Raw genomic sequence first — 18,429 nt, forward strand, 5'->3', positions numbered from 1 at the left:
TGGTTAAAACCCCATATAATTACTTATTGTACATTCATTGGCTACAACATTTACATCCTATAGAACAAAAAGACATTAACAATATAACTATAAACCACATATATGCACTTACAACACATTAGCTAAAGCAATACCATCCTACAAAATTAATAGACCTATGTAGTATATCGTAAACCAATACAATACCTAAAAGAATATGCAATTTACTTTTACTGCCATTCTTACGCTCCTGGCACCACTAAAATATAAAACATAAGAGAAAAAGGAACATGAGAGTAAACAACGAATATAAAATAGAATGAAATTGATGATGGATTCAAATGAGATAAATGAATGAATTCAATGAATGTTATGCCTATTTGAATTGGTAATCTTAATGAAGTTTTGAATGCTTGCTTGGTATGAAGTCTTAAATTTATGCACTCTTATCTTAATTCGTGAGCCTTCTACCATTGATTGTGTTGCTTGTAGGGTTTGAAGAATTTTCATTTTGCCATTAATTTGAGAGTTGACTAGTTTGGTTGAATGCTTACATGGTCCGAATTATTTCTTTTTTGTCCTCTTGTTTTTATAGCTTCATTTGTGAGTCTTACACCTTTGAGTGTGTTGCATGTAAGGGGTAAATAAGGAAGTGACTAGTAGTTGGGCATTTGAGTTTGACTGATGAAACACATGATCTTGCTTTTTGTTTAAACAAGATTTTATATTTAAAAAAATGAGATTTACTATGGGTCATATTTGATTTTATGATGGAACAAATGAGCTTATTTTATGTTGACAAAACAATTGTTATATTAATCACAAAACTTTAGAAAAGATACACCTATTATATATAAGTAAGAGTGTTATTATGTTTTGTTTAAATGTATGTAAAAAACATATATGAAACATTACATATCTTAATAGTGTTGAATGTGTATCGTTTACGTTCCAATACTCTCTAACATATAAGACTTTTATGATTGCTATTTTTTTATAACTAAAAACAAATGTAGCTACATTGTTTGCTTTCAATTTAGTTGCTTTTTGATTCCACTTCAATATATAATTGAGCGAGCCGCTCCACCATGAAAACATGTTGTAGAAGAATTTCGATTCTACGAGGTCATTGGCTTAGGGCAGCAGTTTTGATAATTCAAAAATAAAATCTAATCATTATAATTTTTTTAATATTAAATAATTCAGTGGTTTTTTCCCACATCCCTTTTAAAGCCCTATAAATAGACACAAAAGCAAAATGATCCGTTTAAAACATTGTTGCTAGAAAACATTGTTACTCGAAATTACAGGCTCAATTTGAATATACGCTTGAGCCTTGAGGCATCATGGGAAAACAAAATCGATCCATGGAACGGAGACAGAGAAGATATAAGGAGATAGCCGAAGCCCGTGCTATACCATACTCTGAAGCGGACAGGTAATTAGATTTCATTACTCCCTTTCCATTTCTTTTTCAAGCAATTTTAGAAAATTCACGTTACATTTAATGCAGAAATGTGTGGTTTCTGTAACTGTTTTTTAACTGTGTTTTCTACATATGTCAAGTCTAAACGGCTTTCTGATTTCAATGTGCATTTGAAATTTAACACGAAGCAGTCACTAGCTGGTGTATCAATTTTTGTGCTTCATTTTGTTTTGCTGAATGTCTCCGTACCAATATTGCAGTTCCCCACAAGAGGTCGTTTTTCTATTTACCTTATGTATTGTTCAATTTTTGTATCCTTGTGTTTCGACCTCATAACCGAGTTGAGGGTTAAACTAAAACCTGCCAATGGACCTACACGTGCAGTATCACCTAGTGTTGAGTAAATAGTATGCTGTTTTCTTCTACTTTATTACTGATCCAATAATGATGATTTGGTTTAAGTTTCTTGGAATTAAGGAACAGTCTATTGTAACAACTGTGTGTGGGTATGGAATAGTGACATCATTCCAGATTGGTAACATCCAGCTTCCACATTACAATTCATGCAGAATGCCCAAATGAGCTTGGAAGCTATATCCAAGGAATAAGGAATTTTAATGTTGCTGACATTTTCTCTTGATTTTTATAACTAAGCTTGCATTCGGAATCTTATGATCCTCTTTCTCTGTATGCAAGGTCACATAAAACTTTTAAATAGGAAGTTAGGAAGAAATGGAGTTAATCATGAACATTTCGGATCATACCATCATCAGGATGAAATAGCTAGAGAGCAGAAAAATGAGAGGATAGTAGCAGACTGAGAAGACTAAATAGAAGTAGGGAAAGGATTCTAGAACCTAGAAGAGAAGAAAAGAAAAAAGCTTTACTAAAAAGGAAATACAAATTATTAAAAATCCATATATAAAGATGCCCCAAAGAGAAAACAAAAGAAGTAAATAGACCAAAAACTACAAAACTTAAAGAAGCAATCCATTTAAATATTAAAAATTAAATTGAGTGACTAAACGAAGAGAAATAAAGAAGGTTTAAGTTAAAATCAGTTAGAGGCAAAAAAACAAAAACAAAAAAAAACAAAAACAAACCATCTCCCTTTCTTCCTTTGATGATACCACCAAAAGAAGTTGCTCCCCTCCAAAGAGGTGACCCCTCGCATTTATGGGGTCCCAAAAATCCACAAGTGGGGCATTCTCCTCAAGCCCATAATGGATACCATTGATTGTCCAACCTACAATCTTGCCGCCCTTCTAGCTAAACTAATCCCCCCCCTCACAAGTAAATCTAACTATTGTATCAATAGTTCTGCTCATTTTGCTATGTTGCCCCGCATTTCAAGGACAAGGTAGAGTGGGGACGGGGGGATGTGTTTCAAGACAGGGATGGGAAGGAGCCATTTTTTAGGAGACGACAGAGGACGACTATTAAAAAATAGGGAAAATATAAAAAATATAGAAAATCTGATAGACTGTTCTCTGTCATCTCCATCTGACAAATCTGAGCAGTTTTCCAAAAGATCTCCACCGGAAAAAAACTTTGAACTCATTACCATGCTAAGTCAGAGATGCCACAAGCTAGTAATTGTAGGATGGCTGTTAACAAAATAAGGAAAATTTAAAAAATATAGAAAATCTGAATGACTAAGTTCTCTGTCATCTCCATATGACAAATCTGAGTAGTTTTCTAAAAGATCTCCATAGAAAAAATGCATTGAACTCATTACCATGCTAAGTCAAAGATGCCACAAGCTAATAATTGCATATCTATCATATATGAAATCACACTAAGAATCTAGCATAAGTGGTAGGATGAAGAAACGAATTTAAAAGAGCAGAGAAAACAGAATTATAAACACACAACACAGACAAATGAGACACACAGATTTATCGTGGTTTGACAATTGCCTATGTCCACACTTAAGGCAGGGGAATCAATATATTAATAACCAAGTCTGGTTTACACACATACACAGCTGCAAGCAGCTTCAGAATTCATCTCTACAAATGATATGCAATCAGCTCTTAAAGAGCTTACAAAAGAGAAGTTGAAGAGCCAAGAGTTTTGGCGGTAAAAGGAAGGAGTCCGTTGGACTTCACTTCCAACAATCTCCCACTGAAGGCTAATGAATTGCTGCAACAAGTAGATTCCCCCACTCAGTCTTGCTATTAGTTATTGGAAAGGCCGAGAGAAGCTCGACAGAAATCAAACTTCTCCCACTTAACTACTTTAGTGAGCACATCAGCCGGATTCTTGTCGGTATGAATTTTATCTACATGAAACTTGCCTTCTTCAACCATATGGCGAACATAATGACTGCGAACATCAACATGTTTTGACCGAGGCTGAGATGTTTGATGTTTAGTCATAAAGATGGCACTGCTATTATCACAAAACAAAGCAAAATCTGATTGCTTCAAACCCAACTCGTTGAACAAGAGTTGCAACCATACCATCTCTTTTGCTCCCTCAGAAAGAGCTATGTATTTAACCTCCGCAGTCGATTGAGCAACTGTATGTTGTAATTTTGAAGCCCAACTAATCGTTGCCCCGACAAATGTGAAAGCGTAACTTGAAGTAGACTTTCTTTTGTCTAAATCTCCGGCAAAATCAGAATCAGTAAACCCTTGCAAAATTGCCTTGTCCTTCCCAAACCATAAGCAAAAATCAGAAGTACCCTTGAGATATCGCAAGATATACTTGACTGCCTCCCAATGTGATTTGCTCGGATTAGCCATAAATCTGCTCACCACTTCCACGGCATGAGCAATGTCCGGACGAGTAGACACCATAGCGTACATAAGGCTTCCAACTGCAGATTTGTATGGAATTTTGTCCATAAATTCCTTATCTTCTTGTGTTTTTGGATACAAATGAGAAAACAACTAAAAATGAGAGGCTAAGGGTACGCAAACGGACTTAGCATCCGCCATACCAAATCTGTCCAAATTTTTTTTAATGTAGTCTTGCTGAGATAGTTTGAGTTCTCTCTTTTTCCTATCCTGAACAATAGTCATTCCTAGAATCTTCTTTGTTTCCCCTAAATCTTTCATGGCAAATTCCTTTGCTAAGTGAGTTTTAAGTTCACTCACGATCTTCATGCTTGTGCCGGCCAATAGCATATCATCCACATAAAGGAGAAGAATGAAAAATTCGCCATTAGGAAGCCTTTTAAAATAGATACAAGGATCAGACTCGCTGCGAGTAAACTTGTGATCAATCATGAATTTGTCAAATTTAAGATACCACTGGCGGGGGGCTTGCTTAAGCCCATACAAATTGCGTTTCAATCGGTAATAGAGGTGTTCCTGACCCTTTCTAATAAACCCTTCAGGCTGATGCATAAACAGTTCCTCATCAAGATCGCCATGGAGAAATGTCGTCTTCACATCCAGCTGTTCAAGTTCAAGATCCCAGGCTGCAACCAATCAATACTGCTCGGATGGTAGTCATTTTGACTACTGGCGAGAAATTTTTTTTGAAATCAAGGTCTTGTTGCTGAGCATATCCCTTGACAACTAGTCTTGCTCGAAATCTTTTGTGACCACCGGCTTCATCTTTTAGTTTATACACCCACTTATTTCTTAATGCCTTTCTGTCAGGCGAAAGTGGCACCAAATCCCATGTCTGATTTCGCAATAGTGCGTCCATTTCTTCGCACATTGCAGCGTGCCAGTTATCACATTCTGCAATTTTACAAGCTTCTTTGTATGTTGCAGGCTCTGTTTGATCAGAGATTAGCAAAGTAGGTTCAACTTCTTCACAAAACAATAAATCATAGTCGGAGAACTTTGCAGAACGTCGCCTCTATCTGGTTGATTTCCTCAATTGACTTTTGTTGGAGTAGTAGAATCATTCAATTTATTTGTTCTCTGTTTATGCAAATCGATATCTCTTATTTAATGAGTGACTCCCACTGTTAATGTGCCTGGTAATGTCTTTGTTGTTTTCCCTATCTGCAGGGTAATCGATGGCATGTGGATTTTTATCTACGTTGGGTGTAGGCAAGTCGCGGGAGGAGGAACCCGCAGAAGTATTTCGAGTGTGCAGGGAGTTGGGTGTCGTGGCGACATCTTCCACGGCCTGCATGGGAGGAGGACTTTGCAGTTGGACCGCGGAGGTTTGTGAACGCAAGAGAGCGAGGGGTGGAGAGCTCGTGGAAGCATCCTCCATGTCTGCACAGGAGGGTGACTCCACGGCTGTGCCATCGCAGAGGAAGAAACGCCTGCAGGGAGCCCGTGAAGGACGTCACGTGGCAAGGAAGGCTGCCGGGAGTTTGCTACGTGATGTGCCTTCTTCACAGTATGCGGTGAGTGTGGAAGCCCAACGAGCGGTGGGGAGGTTGGGTTGGTTTGTGCAGGAACCAGTGGAGATGCAGGCCATCGAGAGGGGTGCCCAACAATTTGGGAATAACGTGAGCCAAAGTGCTCACCATATGAATGTCCCACCACATCTTCTTCAACGTGAGTGCTGGCTCGTGTTCTGTTCTGCATACCCCTAATTTCAGAATTAAATGGAGAGCAGCCATTGTCAGCACTCTCTTCATCATTCTCAGTCTGAGAATTGTATTCAATCATGGTAGAGGACATAGGGGCTCCCACTGAATGAGAGACCGGAGGCAGAGCGCTGTTAGTCGAATTTTGAAACAAAGACATAGGGACATACTCTTTTTCTAATTTATTTGCATCTTGTAGCGCGGGAAAGGAAGTCTCATGAAAAATGACATCCCTGTTGCGAACAATTCTTTTATGAACAGGATCCCACAATCTGAAACCAAATTGCTCTTCACCATACCCCACAAAAATACATTTCAGCGACTTTGGATCCAACTTGGTTCACTTTTCCTTGGGTATATGCGAGAAGGCTTCGCATCCAAACACATGAAGATGCGAGTATGAAATCCCCTTCCCTTACCATTCCTCTTCTGGAATACCAAAAATCCAATTTAGATGAGGGACTTCGGTTGATTAAATACACTGCCGTGTTACACGCTTCTGCCCAAAATTCCTTGCCTAAATCTGCATTTGACAACATACATTGTGCCTTTTCAAGAATTGTCCTATTCATCCTCTTGGTTGCACCGTTTTCTTGAGGAGTGAAGGGAACAACCTTAATTCTTCTAATCCCATTATTAGCACAAAAATCATCAAATTCATGTGAACAAAATTCTCCACCATTATCAGTTTGTAAACATTTAATCTTATGCCCAATCTGATTTTCAACTAAAGCTTTGAAAATTTTAAATTTTGCAAACACTTCAGATTTCCTAGAAAGCATATAAATCCATACTTTTCTTGTACAATCATCAAGAAAGGTGACAAAATAGTTAGCTCCTCCAATGGAGGTTATCTCGGTAGGCCCAAAAACATCCAAGTATACAAGCTCCAGTGGTGTTGTCTTTGTGTCACACCCACCTTTCAAAAAACTGGCTCTCTTTTGTTTGCCATAAAGGCAATGTTCACAAACGGCTAAGTCAAAAAGTTTGAGGCCCGGAAGCTGATTTCTTGTGTGCATAACATGGAGTCCTTTTTTGTTAATATGCCCAAGTCTTTGATGCCAAAGATCCGCTTTGCTGTCCTCAATCACCATTGCAGCTCCCACTTCACCATGAGTCTTAAATATGTATAGACTACCCACTTTATTACCATTTGCAATCAGCATGGTACCATGAGTTACCTTCCATGTATCCGGAAGAAAATTTACATTAAGACCTTGATCAAAGAGTTGTCCAACGGATATCAAATTCCGCTTCAATTTTGGGACATGGCGAACATCTTTGAGCAGCCATGTTTTACCACCTTCTAATGGCAGCAACACATCCCCTTTGCCTGTAATTTCACAAGCTTTGTTATCTCCTAAGAAAACATTTCCAAAATGACCTTCATGGTAGTTAATGAACGCTTCAAGACATGAGGTAGCATGATGGGAGGCACCGGAATCAAGCACCCATGAATCCGGAGTAGTGTCGGTTGTTGAAAGGATTAGAACACTATCATCTTTATTGTAGACTGTATTTGCTTCGTTGTCCCGCACCCTTTCTTGTGCCCTTTTGAAGTTTCTACAATCCTTCTTTACATGACCAACTTTGCTACAAAACCAACAATCACCATTTCTGTTTCTAGACTTTGATCTCCTTGCTGATTTCGAACGTCTATGATAATTATTTTTGCCTCTATTATGACTTCTACCTCTATTTTCGGTGCTGACCATCGTTAAGGCTTCACCGGATGAAGGTTCATCATTCTTTCTTCTCAAATCCTTGCTGAGAAGAGTAGCTGCTACATCATTAAAAACCAACTTATTTTTACCGGATATAGATGTTCTAACTGCTGTTACAATGCCATCCCAGCTGCTTGGCAAAGAACATAATAAAAGAACAGCCTTGCTTTCATCATCTTGTGTCATCCCCACCGAAGTCGCTTGACTAATCAATGTATTAAATTCATTGATGTGGTTTGCCATAGCACAACCTTCTTTCATTTTCAGTTTGTACAAGTAGCACCTCATGATAAACACTTTATTTGCAGTCGATGCCATTTCATACATGGCTGTGAGTCTATCCCATACATCTTTTGTTGTTGCATCACCCGTGACATTGAAGAGAACATTGTTGGACAGCGAGAGAAAAATTGTCGCTCTTGCCTTATTGTCTAATTTTTCCCATTCTTCATCAGCCATCGCAGTTGGCTTCTTTGCTTTCCCTTCAAGCACAAGTGAAAGGTCTTGCTTTATCAACAAAGACTCCATCTGCACCTTCAGTAACCCGAAGCTCTGATTGGAGAACTTCTCTATCATCGCTTCTTCCATGGTTTTGGAATTTCAACCACCAAAATCTTAACAGCGATCTAACCTCGCTCTAATACCAATTGTTAGGATGAAGAAACGAATTTAAAAGAGCAGAGAAAACAGAAATATAAACTAAACAACACAGACAAATGAGACACATAGATTTATCGTAGTTCGGCAATTGCCTACGTCCACATTTAAGGCAAGGGAATCAATAAATTAATAACCAAGTCTGATTTACACACATACACAGCTGCAAGCAGCTCCAGAATTCATCTCTACAAATGATATGCAATCAGTTCTTAAAGAGCTTACAAAAGAGAAGTTGAAGAGCCAAGAGTTTTGGCGGTAAAAGGAAGGAGTCCGTTGGACTTCACTTCCAACAATAAGAAGGATGGGGAACCAACTGAATGGCAGCATTTTCTTCAATGCAACACTTTACCATACAATCTATTAAAGTTTTTAAGGGTCTGAAATGATAAATATATTATGATCATACAATCTTTACACTTCCAGATATAGAACTCCTAAAATAGTCTTTATCATAGGTAAGTTTAGAGGTGATTCCACAATTTTGCCTTATAAATTTTAACAAACACTTTGCTGGCTAATTACATTACCTTGACGCATTCAATACACTTACACATTACTGGTTTTGATCAGAAAATCGACTTAGAACAACCTACATCACAATTAGAACAAATTTTGATCCATAGGATGTGAGAAAATACTGTTTTCTTTAATAGTTAATTGCCAACAAAATTACATAGAATGCCCTTGAATATATTTGGGCAGCATATCTGGTCCCCCAACTCCTTTATTTTTTATGTAGACTTGTCACATAAATCTTTCATTGAATGGAGAGATTGTAACACCAAAGGGATGATTGTTTCTGCTGGCTTCAAGTCTTGCCTAGACAAGGATGTCAGTGCCAACTCTGTACAGCTACTTAGAAACAAAGCCACTGACTTCTACCCTAATCTACACTCCCCCACTCAACCAGCAAGACACAGGTACTATGTATTTACTTCAATCTGCTTAGGAATGATGGCGTCCAAGAAAGGGAAGGATACATGGTTCAAAAGAATCATGTCCTCATTCTCTAACATGCCACTCCTACAAGATGCATCCAGCTGTTCACTTCCACGCTTTTCTTGCTTCCATTTTTTGTCTTATTCTAGGCTGACATAGATTCAAAGAGTCCCAAGGCTTTTAAAATTCCTTACCAAGCTGACAAATAGTTGACCAAAGGGTGATCATAATTGCCTCCAAAAAAATCAGGGAAAAGTCATGCGGTTTGCTCTTAAAACTCCACTCCACTGCTCTGAGCCTTTTCGTTTCTAACAAACTCCAATTTACCACTTCCTTTCAATATCAAAACAATGCCCTTTGCATGCCCAGCAAATCAATGCTCAATATCGCCCTGTAATAAATGATTAATCTGCCAAGATAGGGCAGAAGAAATCCTCAACTTGCAAGATAATTTCATCCAATTTGATTCACCAATGATTTTATGCCAAGACACCAAGAGAGAAACCCACAACCAGATTTGAGAGTTATGTCTCCACCAATATCTTCTGAAATTCGCCCAGCCAGTGTTTCTCAACGCCAAGGAACCATGTTAATTTCCATGGCCAAATAAAATTCCTATCGACCTTCCAAAATGATCATAGTCTCATGCCCTAGTCCAAAATCATCACGCCAAAATATTATATCCATTCTAATGCTTTGGTTCCAATATGACATCCACTATTTGATGACACCAAAAAGGTTGATGCTGCTATTGGAGAAGTCGTAACAAAATAACACTTATTTAAGCATACAAGCTATTCACCTCTATATGCAAAATAAAATCATCTTACCCTAGACATCTGATTATTCCTGATGACCACCAAACTTCAAAAGCAGAAATTTATCCTTCTGGCTCCCAAAAGTGACTTTATTTTAATATTAAACCTTTCTGGCACTTGTCACTTAATCTTTACTTTATAAATAATTTAATCAAAGTTGTCTTTTAATGTGTGTTTTGGACAACTTAAAATTAATTAATTAATTGTTTTCGAAACTAAAATCTGAGGGCACTGACAAATTCACGGGGTTCACTAGAAACCCGACAATGGGGACATTACAAAGCATGCATAATGGCAAGCATTTCTTTATCTTTGAAAAAATGCATTGAACTCATTACCATGCTAAGTTAGAGATGCCACAAGCTAGTAATTGCATATCTATCATACGTGAAATGGGGAATCAACTTAATGGTGACCTTTTGTCCAATGCAACACTTAAGAATCTAATATAAGAAGGATGGGGAATCAACTGAATGGTGATCTTTTCTTCAATGCAACACTTAACCACACAATCTATTAAGGTTTCCAAGGGTCTGAAAATGATAAATATAATATGATCCTACAATCTTTACACTTCCAGATATTAAAACTCCTAAAATCTTTATCTTAGGTAAGTTTAGAGGTGATTCCACAATTTTGCTTTATAAATTTTAACAAACACTTTGCTGGCTGATTACAAGACCTTGACGCGTTCAATACACTTACATATTCCTGGTTTTGATCAGGAAATTGACTTAGAACAACCCACCTCACAATTAGAACAAGTTTTGATTCATAGTGTGTGAGAAAATACTGTCTTCTTTAATAGTTAATTGCAAACAAAATTACATAGAATGCCCTTGAAAATATTTGGGCAGCATATTTGGCCCCCCAACCCCCTTTTTTTTTGTAGACTTGTTTCATAAATCTTTCATTGGATGGAGAGATTTTAACACCAAAGGGATGATTGTTTTTGCTGGCCTCAAGTCTTGCCTAGACAAAGATGTCAGTACCAACTCTGTCCAGCTACTTAGAAAGAAAGCCACTGTTTCTACACCAATCTACACACCCCCACTCAGCCACATAGAACTCAACCAGCAACACACAGGTACTATGTATTTATCTATCTGCTTAGGAATGATCACATCCGAGAAAGAGAAGGATACACGGCTCAAAAAAATCACATCCTCATTCTCTAACACACCACTCCTACAAGATGCATCCAGCTGTTCATCTCCATGACTCTCTTGTTTCCCTTTTTTGTCTATTCTAGGCTGACTTAAATTCAAAGAGTCCCAAGGCTAAATAGTTGACCAAAGGGTGATCATAATCACCTCCAAAAAAATCAGTGAAAACTCATGCAATTTGCTCTTAGAACTCCACTCCATTGCTCTGAGCCTTTATGTTTGTAACAAACTCCATTTTACCACTCCCTTTCAATATCAAAACAATGCCCTTTCCATGCCCTGCAAATTAATGCTCAATATCACCCTGAAATAAATGATTAATCCGCCAAGATAGGGCAGAAGAAATCCTCAAATTGCAAGATAATTTTGCCCAATTTGATTTACTAATGATTATATGCCAAGACGCCAAGAGAGAAACCCACGACCAGATTTAAGAGTTGAGTCACCACCAATATCTTCTGAAATTCGCCTAGCCACTGTTTCTTAACTTCAAGCAACCATTTTAATTTCCATGGCCTAATAAATTTCCTATCGACCATCCAAAATGATCATAATCTCACACCCTAGTACAAAATCATCATGCCAAAATATTATTTGCATTCTAATGCTTTCGTTCTGTTGTCACAAAGGTTTGCACCCTTGTTGAGTTATTAACCCAGCAACCTTGTGAAACATAGAAACAACCCCGAAGTGTGGGACCTTGCACGAAAGGTTTGAATCTCCAAAGAAGGTTGACTTCGTTCTCAATCTCGCTGCAGGTTTTGAACCAACTCAACACTCCAAATTTTTACTTTTAAACCTATTCTAACAACTTACAGAGGAAAAGGGAAGATGGAAATACGAAAATGAAAGGAGGTGATGCACCAAGATAAGAGATATTCCTCTCCCCACCTTGAAATGACACAAAGAATCAATCGAAATACCCTGGAGATGTACAAACTTCAGTTGCATGAATGACCCCAAACGCATGTATGGAGGTTAGAATCTGCTGAATGTCAAAAGGGGAGAAAGTTTCCCACAAGTCACACTTAGAAAACAAGTTAACACAACATATGTGAGAGAAAGCCACCATAACACACTTTTATCACGAAGGTAAGAAAACATACACAACATGCATAAGTCGAAGAGAGGCAAGAATGATGATTTCAATTCATTCTCAGGCCAACAACCAAACTTATAGTTGCAAAAATGCAAGAAAATATACAAATCTATAAGAGAATTGAAAGAGTAGAAAGTAGCTCAAGCTAGCAGGGAGATAACCCTTTACAATGAGGCTTAATAGCCTATATATGGAAAATTGGTTGTAGAGAAGAGACCAACGGTCAAGAAGGGGAAACCTTGACGCTGGCCTATACAGGAGAATGTTAGTTTGGGAAGGTTGGGAAGTGCTTGGATCTGACACGGTTGTGCATGCAAGAAACCCATCCATACCTTGACAAGGCAATCTCAAGAAGAAAAGTACTTCTCGAAGGTAGATTGCCTAACATTCCAAAGTCAGAGCATGCGAACTTGACGTGAAGGCCATCAAGTAACAATAAGTAAGCATGGCCTTGGACTCTACTTGATGGCAATCCTTCAAAAAACATTAAATGCGCCCTTGTAGCTCCATGAATGAAAGTAGACAAGTTGTAGGAGTTGGTGGAGCATTAAGAGCCTTGCGTGTTGATCACGCCATTTGGAAGTGTTGTAGTCGTCGGAGATCGAGCATTGGGCCCTCAAGAAATTGCTACAAAGGGAGAGGAGTTGGGAACCTCAGAGTCCAAAGGGATGAGAGGGAAGAGATAGGAGGATCTCGGATTTCAGGGTTCGGGGAGACATGATACCTCTTCCAAAAAGGGAAGGGGTAGGCTGGTTCTCCAAATCCTGAAATCTGAAAAGGAAGGTGTTGTGACCTAATCACACAATACCGCATCCTAAATGGGGACCCCCTACTTTTTAGGCTCGCTCGATCTTTTGTTTTGGTTTTTGGGGTCTTTTGGTGGCAATCTCGTCAATCTCTCTGCTTTGCGAGTGTTTGGGGTTTGAACTGGTCAAGTCTGCTTTTCTTTTGAGCGAATTTGGTTAGGTGTAGGGCTTGTTTTGTCAGTTTTAGGGTTTTTGCCTTCAGTCCTAGATTTTAGGGGTTTCTTTCAGGGTTTTGGAAAAACTGAACGTAGAACTGGAATCAGGACCCTTCGAGGAACCTCCCAGTAAAATTTGAGCGAAATCGGAGCAAATTTCTATTTTTAGAAAGTTCCTATTTTTTAGGGATTTTATTGCGTCCCGGAATGTCTTCATTTTGCCAAAAATCAAACTTACTATTTTTATTAAGTTTCTATTTGTAGTAATTCATCCTTTGTCCTGTTTTGGGCTCTAACTTTGACATTCTGAAAAGTTTCTATTTTTGGAAAGTTCATTTGTGACAAGTCCCCATAGGCAAATGATGAAGACTGAGCATTGCTGAAGAATCTGTCTAAATCCAGAAGGCTAGAAAGCATACAAGATCAATAAAAAATGGCTAAGTGTTAGCATCCATTCCTGAAGGGGAAAGTGATAAAGAATGTTCGAAGTCTGGAGAAATCCACTTCAAAATCCAAAATGGCACTTCAGTCCGGAAAGTTGAAAAGTGAATTCCCATGCCTAGGTGAAATCCACATACAAATTTGGAGTAAGGCGATGTTGTGACGTATTCACACATCGCCCCATTGCAAATGGGACCCCTACTTTTTGCTTTCTAGGGTTAGTTTTCTTTGCTTGTTTGTCTGGGTTTGTGCTATTAATCTTTGCATTGGAAAGTTTCTAGAGAGCTTATTAGAATAGGGAGAGTTAGTGTCCCAAGTTAGGTACATTAAGGTTCCTTCATGAGGACCTTTCCTTGAGAGATTTCTTGCCTTAATTTGATGAAGTTTTGTGCCCTTAAGCTTTGATTGATGTAAGATAGACATATTTATCCTTTGGAGGCATCCATGGTCAAGTTTAAGCTTGAAGGTTTGACGAAATGGAGAGGAATTGGATTGAAAAGATCAAATTCGCTCCTGACCCTTCCAAGGGTACATGAGCGAATTCTTCTTAGACTCCCTTTTTGCTAATATTTTGGATAAAATCTCACTCTAGGGCATTGATTGGAGAAGGACTAACTTGAACTCACCCTAAGGGATGAATTTGAGCAAATTTGGACTTAAAATTTGAGGGAGAAATTGAGAATTTGGGTGAATAAACCAAATTCGCTCCTGACCCTTCCAAAGGGACAGGGGCGAATTCTTTTAAGGAAGACACCTTGCTCCTAAATTAAAAGGAATTCTTACTCCAAAGTTTCAATTGAGGAGAAATTAACTTATCCATGCCTTTGAAGAAGTATAAACATCATGTTTGAGCTAGCAAATGGGAGAAGTGATGAAGAATTTGAGCACAAATGCCAAATTCGCTCCTGACCCTTCCAAAGGGACAAGAGCGAATTTCCTTAGATCTCCTAACTTAGATAAAAAAAGCTTGCTCCTACGCCTTGACTGAATGAAGATTAACTTATCCATGCCTTTGGGGTAAGTTGCAACGAGATTGGGTGAGGAAATTGAGCCATGAAGCCAAATTCGCTCTTGACCCTTCCAAAGGTACTGGAGCGAATTTCTCCAAGAGCACCTTCTTGCCCCTTATTTGGATCAAAATCATGATTCTATGCCTTGAGTGAAAGGGACTTGATTCATACATGCTCTTGAAGTGGATTCAAACAAAGTGAAGTGATGAAATATGGAGAATTTATGCAAAAAGCAAAATTTCACTCCTGACCCTCTCAAAGGGTCCAGAGCGAAATTCTTTGAGGTCATGTCCCTTCCAAAGGTACCCAAGCGAAATCTCTTGAAGCCTCCTTTTTGCTCCTAATTTGCGTCAAATCTAGGCTCCAAAGGCATTGGTTAAGGTTGAGACACCCTTAGACAAACATTTGAGTGAATTGTGGTCGCAAAATGTTAGGAATTTGAGCAATAAATCCAAATTTCGCTCCTGACCCTTCCAAAGGGTCCAGAGCGAATTTTCCTAGGGGTCATGTACCTTCCAAGGGTACACAAGCGAAGTTGTCAATAGTTGCTCTTTGACTCCAAAATTTAAGCAAGGAAACCCTTAGGACGCCTTCTAAACATGGTACAATGAGAAAGGTGAGTGTTTTGATCAATGTCTAAGCTTTATGCCTCAATTTCGCTCCTGACCCTTCCAAAGGGACAGGAGCGAATCTCCTTAGATCTCCCTTCTTGCACCTAGTTTGGACCACAAACCTTGCTCCCATGGCATCTTTGAAGAAGTTAAATGCACTTGGAACATGAAGAAATGGAGAATCTGGGCAAAAACACCAAATTCACTCCTGACCCTTCCAAAGGGACACGAGCGAATTTTCTTAAAACACCTATTTGCTCCTTGTTTGGGTTGAACTCTTTGTTCCTATGGTGTGATTGAGGGAAGATTAATGACTTAAAGTGATTTGAGACCTAGATGAATGCCCTTGGACCTTGAAAGAGTTAGGAATCTGACCAAGATTGCCAAATTCGCTCCTGACCCTTCCAAAGGGTCCAGAGCGAATTCCTCGAGGCATGTACCTTGCCCAAGGTCCAGAGCGAATTTTCTCAAAGGGTCATGTACCTTCCAAAGGTACCAAAGCGAAATCCTTGAGGAGACCTAATTCTTCACCAAAGTCATTGAATGGTTGTCATTTTGAGCAATAGTGAGAGTAAATTGACTTGGTTATGGTAGGAAAAGGATCAAAGTTCAAGTCTAAGACAAAGTTATGAGAAAAGAAGTGTGAATTGAGCCTAAAGGAGCAAATTCACTCCTGACCCTTCCAAAGGGTCCAGAGCGAACTTCTTCAAGAGACTTTGTACCTTGCTCAAACCTTTGAACCAACCCATTCCTAAGTATTTTTAAAGGCAAATGACTTGATTTTGATGAGGAAAATGTTGAGAGATGAAGTTCTACGAAGGAAGAATTGAGCAAAATGTCCAATAGGTCCTGTCCTTCCAAAGGGTCCAGAGCGAAATTGATCCTAGTGCCTTCTTGTTGATGGTTTTAAGTGAGAAATACCATGTTAGGATGAATATATCATATGTGCTTGACACCATCTTTTGTTTGTTTTGCAGGTTTTCAAGACCAAGTTGGAAGGAGATCAGGCAAGGACAAGGACGACCTCTTCAAACCTCATCATCATCGAGGACACCTTAAGTGCAAGGATGAAGACTAAAAGTGTTAAAGACTTAAAGTGTTCAAGGAATTGCAAGCAACGGAGTTAACCATCCTCAAGGACCTCATTCTATCACATGGAGAAATCATAAGATGACAGAGAAGAAGGAATGATTTGATCCTGAAGAAGCCTCATCAAACACAAGAAAGTCAAAGAAAAGATACCCCATTCATCAAGTATAAGGACGGAAGAGGATCAACCAAGGTTAGTGCAAGGGTACTTTGAAGAAGCAGATAGTTCCAGAAGAGTTAATCAAAGTTAGATTCTCATTATCACCACATTGAGTATCAAAAGAGATATGACATTCCTTGACCAAGCAAATGCTAGACAAGGTGGCATCCTAGTCACTATTCTTCCAATTAGAAGTCCACCTCAACATGTCCAGATTCAGTGAATCACGCTTATGCACAAAGGCACAAACTCCGATGTACCTACCCCTGCTTCCTATTGGTTCTCATGCATTGAATGTAATTTTCTCATTGGCTAAAGGAGTTTGTTGTAACAAACCCTAATTAGGGTTTTCGTCTTGAAATCCTAGCCATTGATTGGAAATCAATCAGAGCCATTGAAATGTAAAGAGCTCTCTATATAAAGCTCTGGCTCCTCATTTGTAAAGGTTAATAGTTGGTTAATAGCTAATAGTAAGTAGAATAGAATAGCAAATAGAATAGAAATTAGAATAGAGTAGGAAGAGAAGGCAAGACATTGTTGCCTTAATTGTAAAAGACTCCATTTTCATTGAAGATATGGTGAAATATGTTGTTTCTTTGCAATGTGCATGTTTTCTTGTTGAATCTTCATATTAGATGGTAGATAATTAGATTGAATGGAGAAAATTGTTGAATACACTCGTGTGGAATCCGCCTAGTCCATACCACTAGCCTCTTACTGATTGTAAGTGCGCCGTGCGTGGTCAACTAGCATTGAATGAGCTTAATCTCGAATTGTTATACGTACATTGTTCATGCATTAACTTGATTGGTGATCAGTGTCTGATGGTGTAACGATTTAAACATATTCGAAGTGTCCCTTAGAAGATTGCACTGAGCTGGTGTCAAATTGTTCAGTTTGATGGTGAGACCTAGCCTAGTAGGACTCCGCCTAGTCGTTCATCTATATTCTTACATTCTAGGTCCTAGAATAGATTCTCTAAACCCTATGCTTTTGATATTTCTTTATCTCCCAGCGAGTAGTTAGGACTCAAGTTCCAACAAATTAAGCGTTCGGGCATTCAAATGTAAGTCCCCTTGTAATTCCAGCATAATCACATCAAACCAACTGTGCTTATCCACACGCAGAGACCCTACATACCAGAACCTTGGAGTTATTTCGATTGATCCTTAGGCAAATCTTCAACATTCGAATAACTTTGTTCAAGAGAGGATAAGATACCTTGGTATTTTATTCTGTGTTCGCATGTGCATAAAAAACACATCAACAGATGCCAAATTCAACATGTCTTGGAATTCATGAAAAGATCAAAGTTCCATGCCTAGGGTGAAACAACGCCCATGCATTGGGAAGGGCGCCAAATTTGATGCATCATGGAAATCATCAAAATTGTGAATTTCCATCACCAGTGAAGATTTGTGCCCTAATCCTTAGGAGGGTGCCAAATGGAAGGAGCCAAGGAACAATTGAAAAGGTCAAAATTCCTTTGCACATGAAAAATAGCGCCCAAGCTTGGTCACAAGCGCTAAGATGGTTAGGTCAAGGAAAATGGCAAAAGATGGAAATTTCACCAAGCATGGAGAATGGCGACTAAGGGTGAAGTTGGGCGCTACAATAAGTGCCTCTTGGAAAACCTAAAATGCATCAAATTCCTTGGCACATGTTAAAATCCGCCGAAAGTCTTGGAAGAGTGCCAAATGAAGTAAGCATAGGAAAGCTCCAAAATATGAAAATCCATGCCTTAGGCAAAATCTCGCTCAAGAAAGTCACAGTGCGCCAAATAGGGGGTAGCATGGAAAAGTTGAAGATATTCAAAATCCTTGGCAAGCACAAAATTCG

General features: G+C 38.8%; 1 protein-coding gene across 1 annotated transcript in view; it reads left to right on the forward strand.

The window, feature by feature from the left end:
• The first annotated feature begins 1,148 nt into the window (after positions 1-1,148).
• Positions 1,149-18,429, forward strand: part of LOC131066725 (uncharacterized) — a 59,601-nt gene continuing 42,320 nt past the window's right edge. Inside the window, exon 1 of the mRNA XM_058001557.2 lies at positions 1,149-1,417. Within this exon, the coding sequence (XP_057857540.2) occupies positions 1,326-1,417 (92 nt within the window). The 5' untranslated portion in view covers positions 1,149-1,325. The remainder of the gene's footprint in view (positions 1,418-18,429) is intronic.

The sequence above is a fragment of the Cryptomeria japonica genome, chromosome 9 (assembly GCF_030272615.1).
Source record: "Cryptomeria japonica chromosome 9, Sugi_1.0, whole genome shotgun sequence".
NCBI classification, from domain to species: Eukaryota; Viridiplantae; Streptophyta; class Pinopsida; order Cupressales; family Cupressaceae; genus Cryptomeria; species Cryptomeria japonica.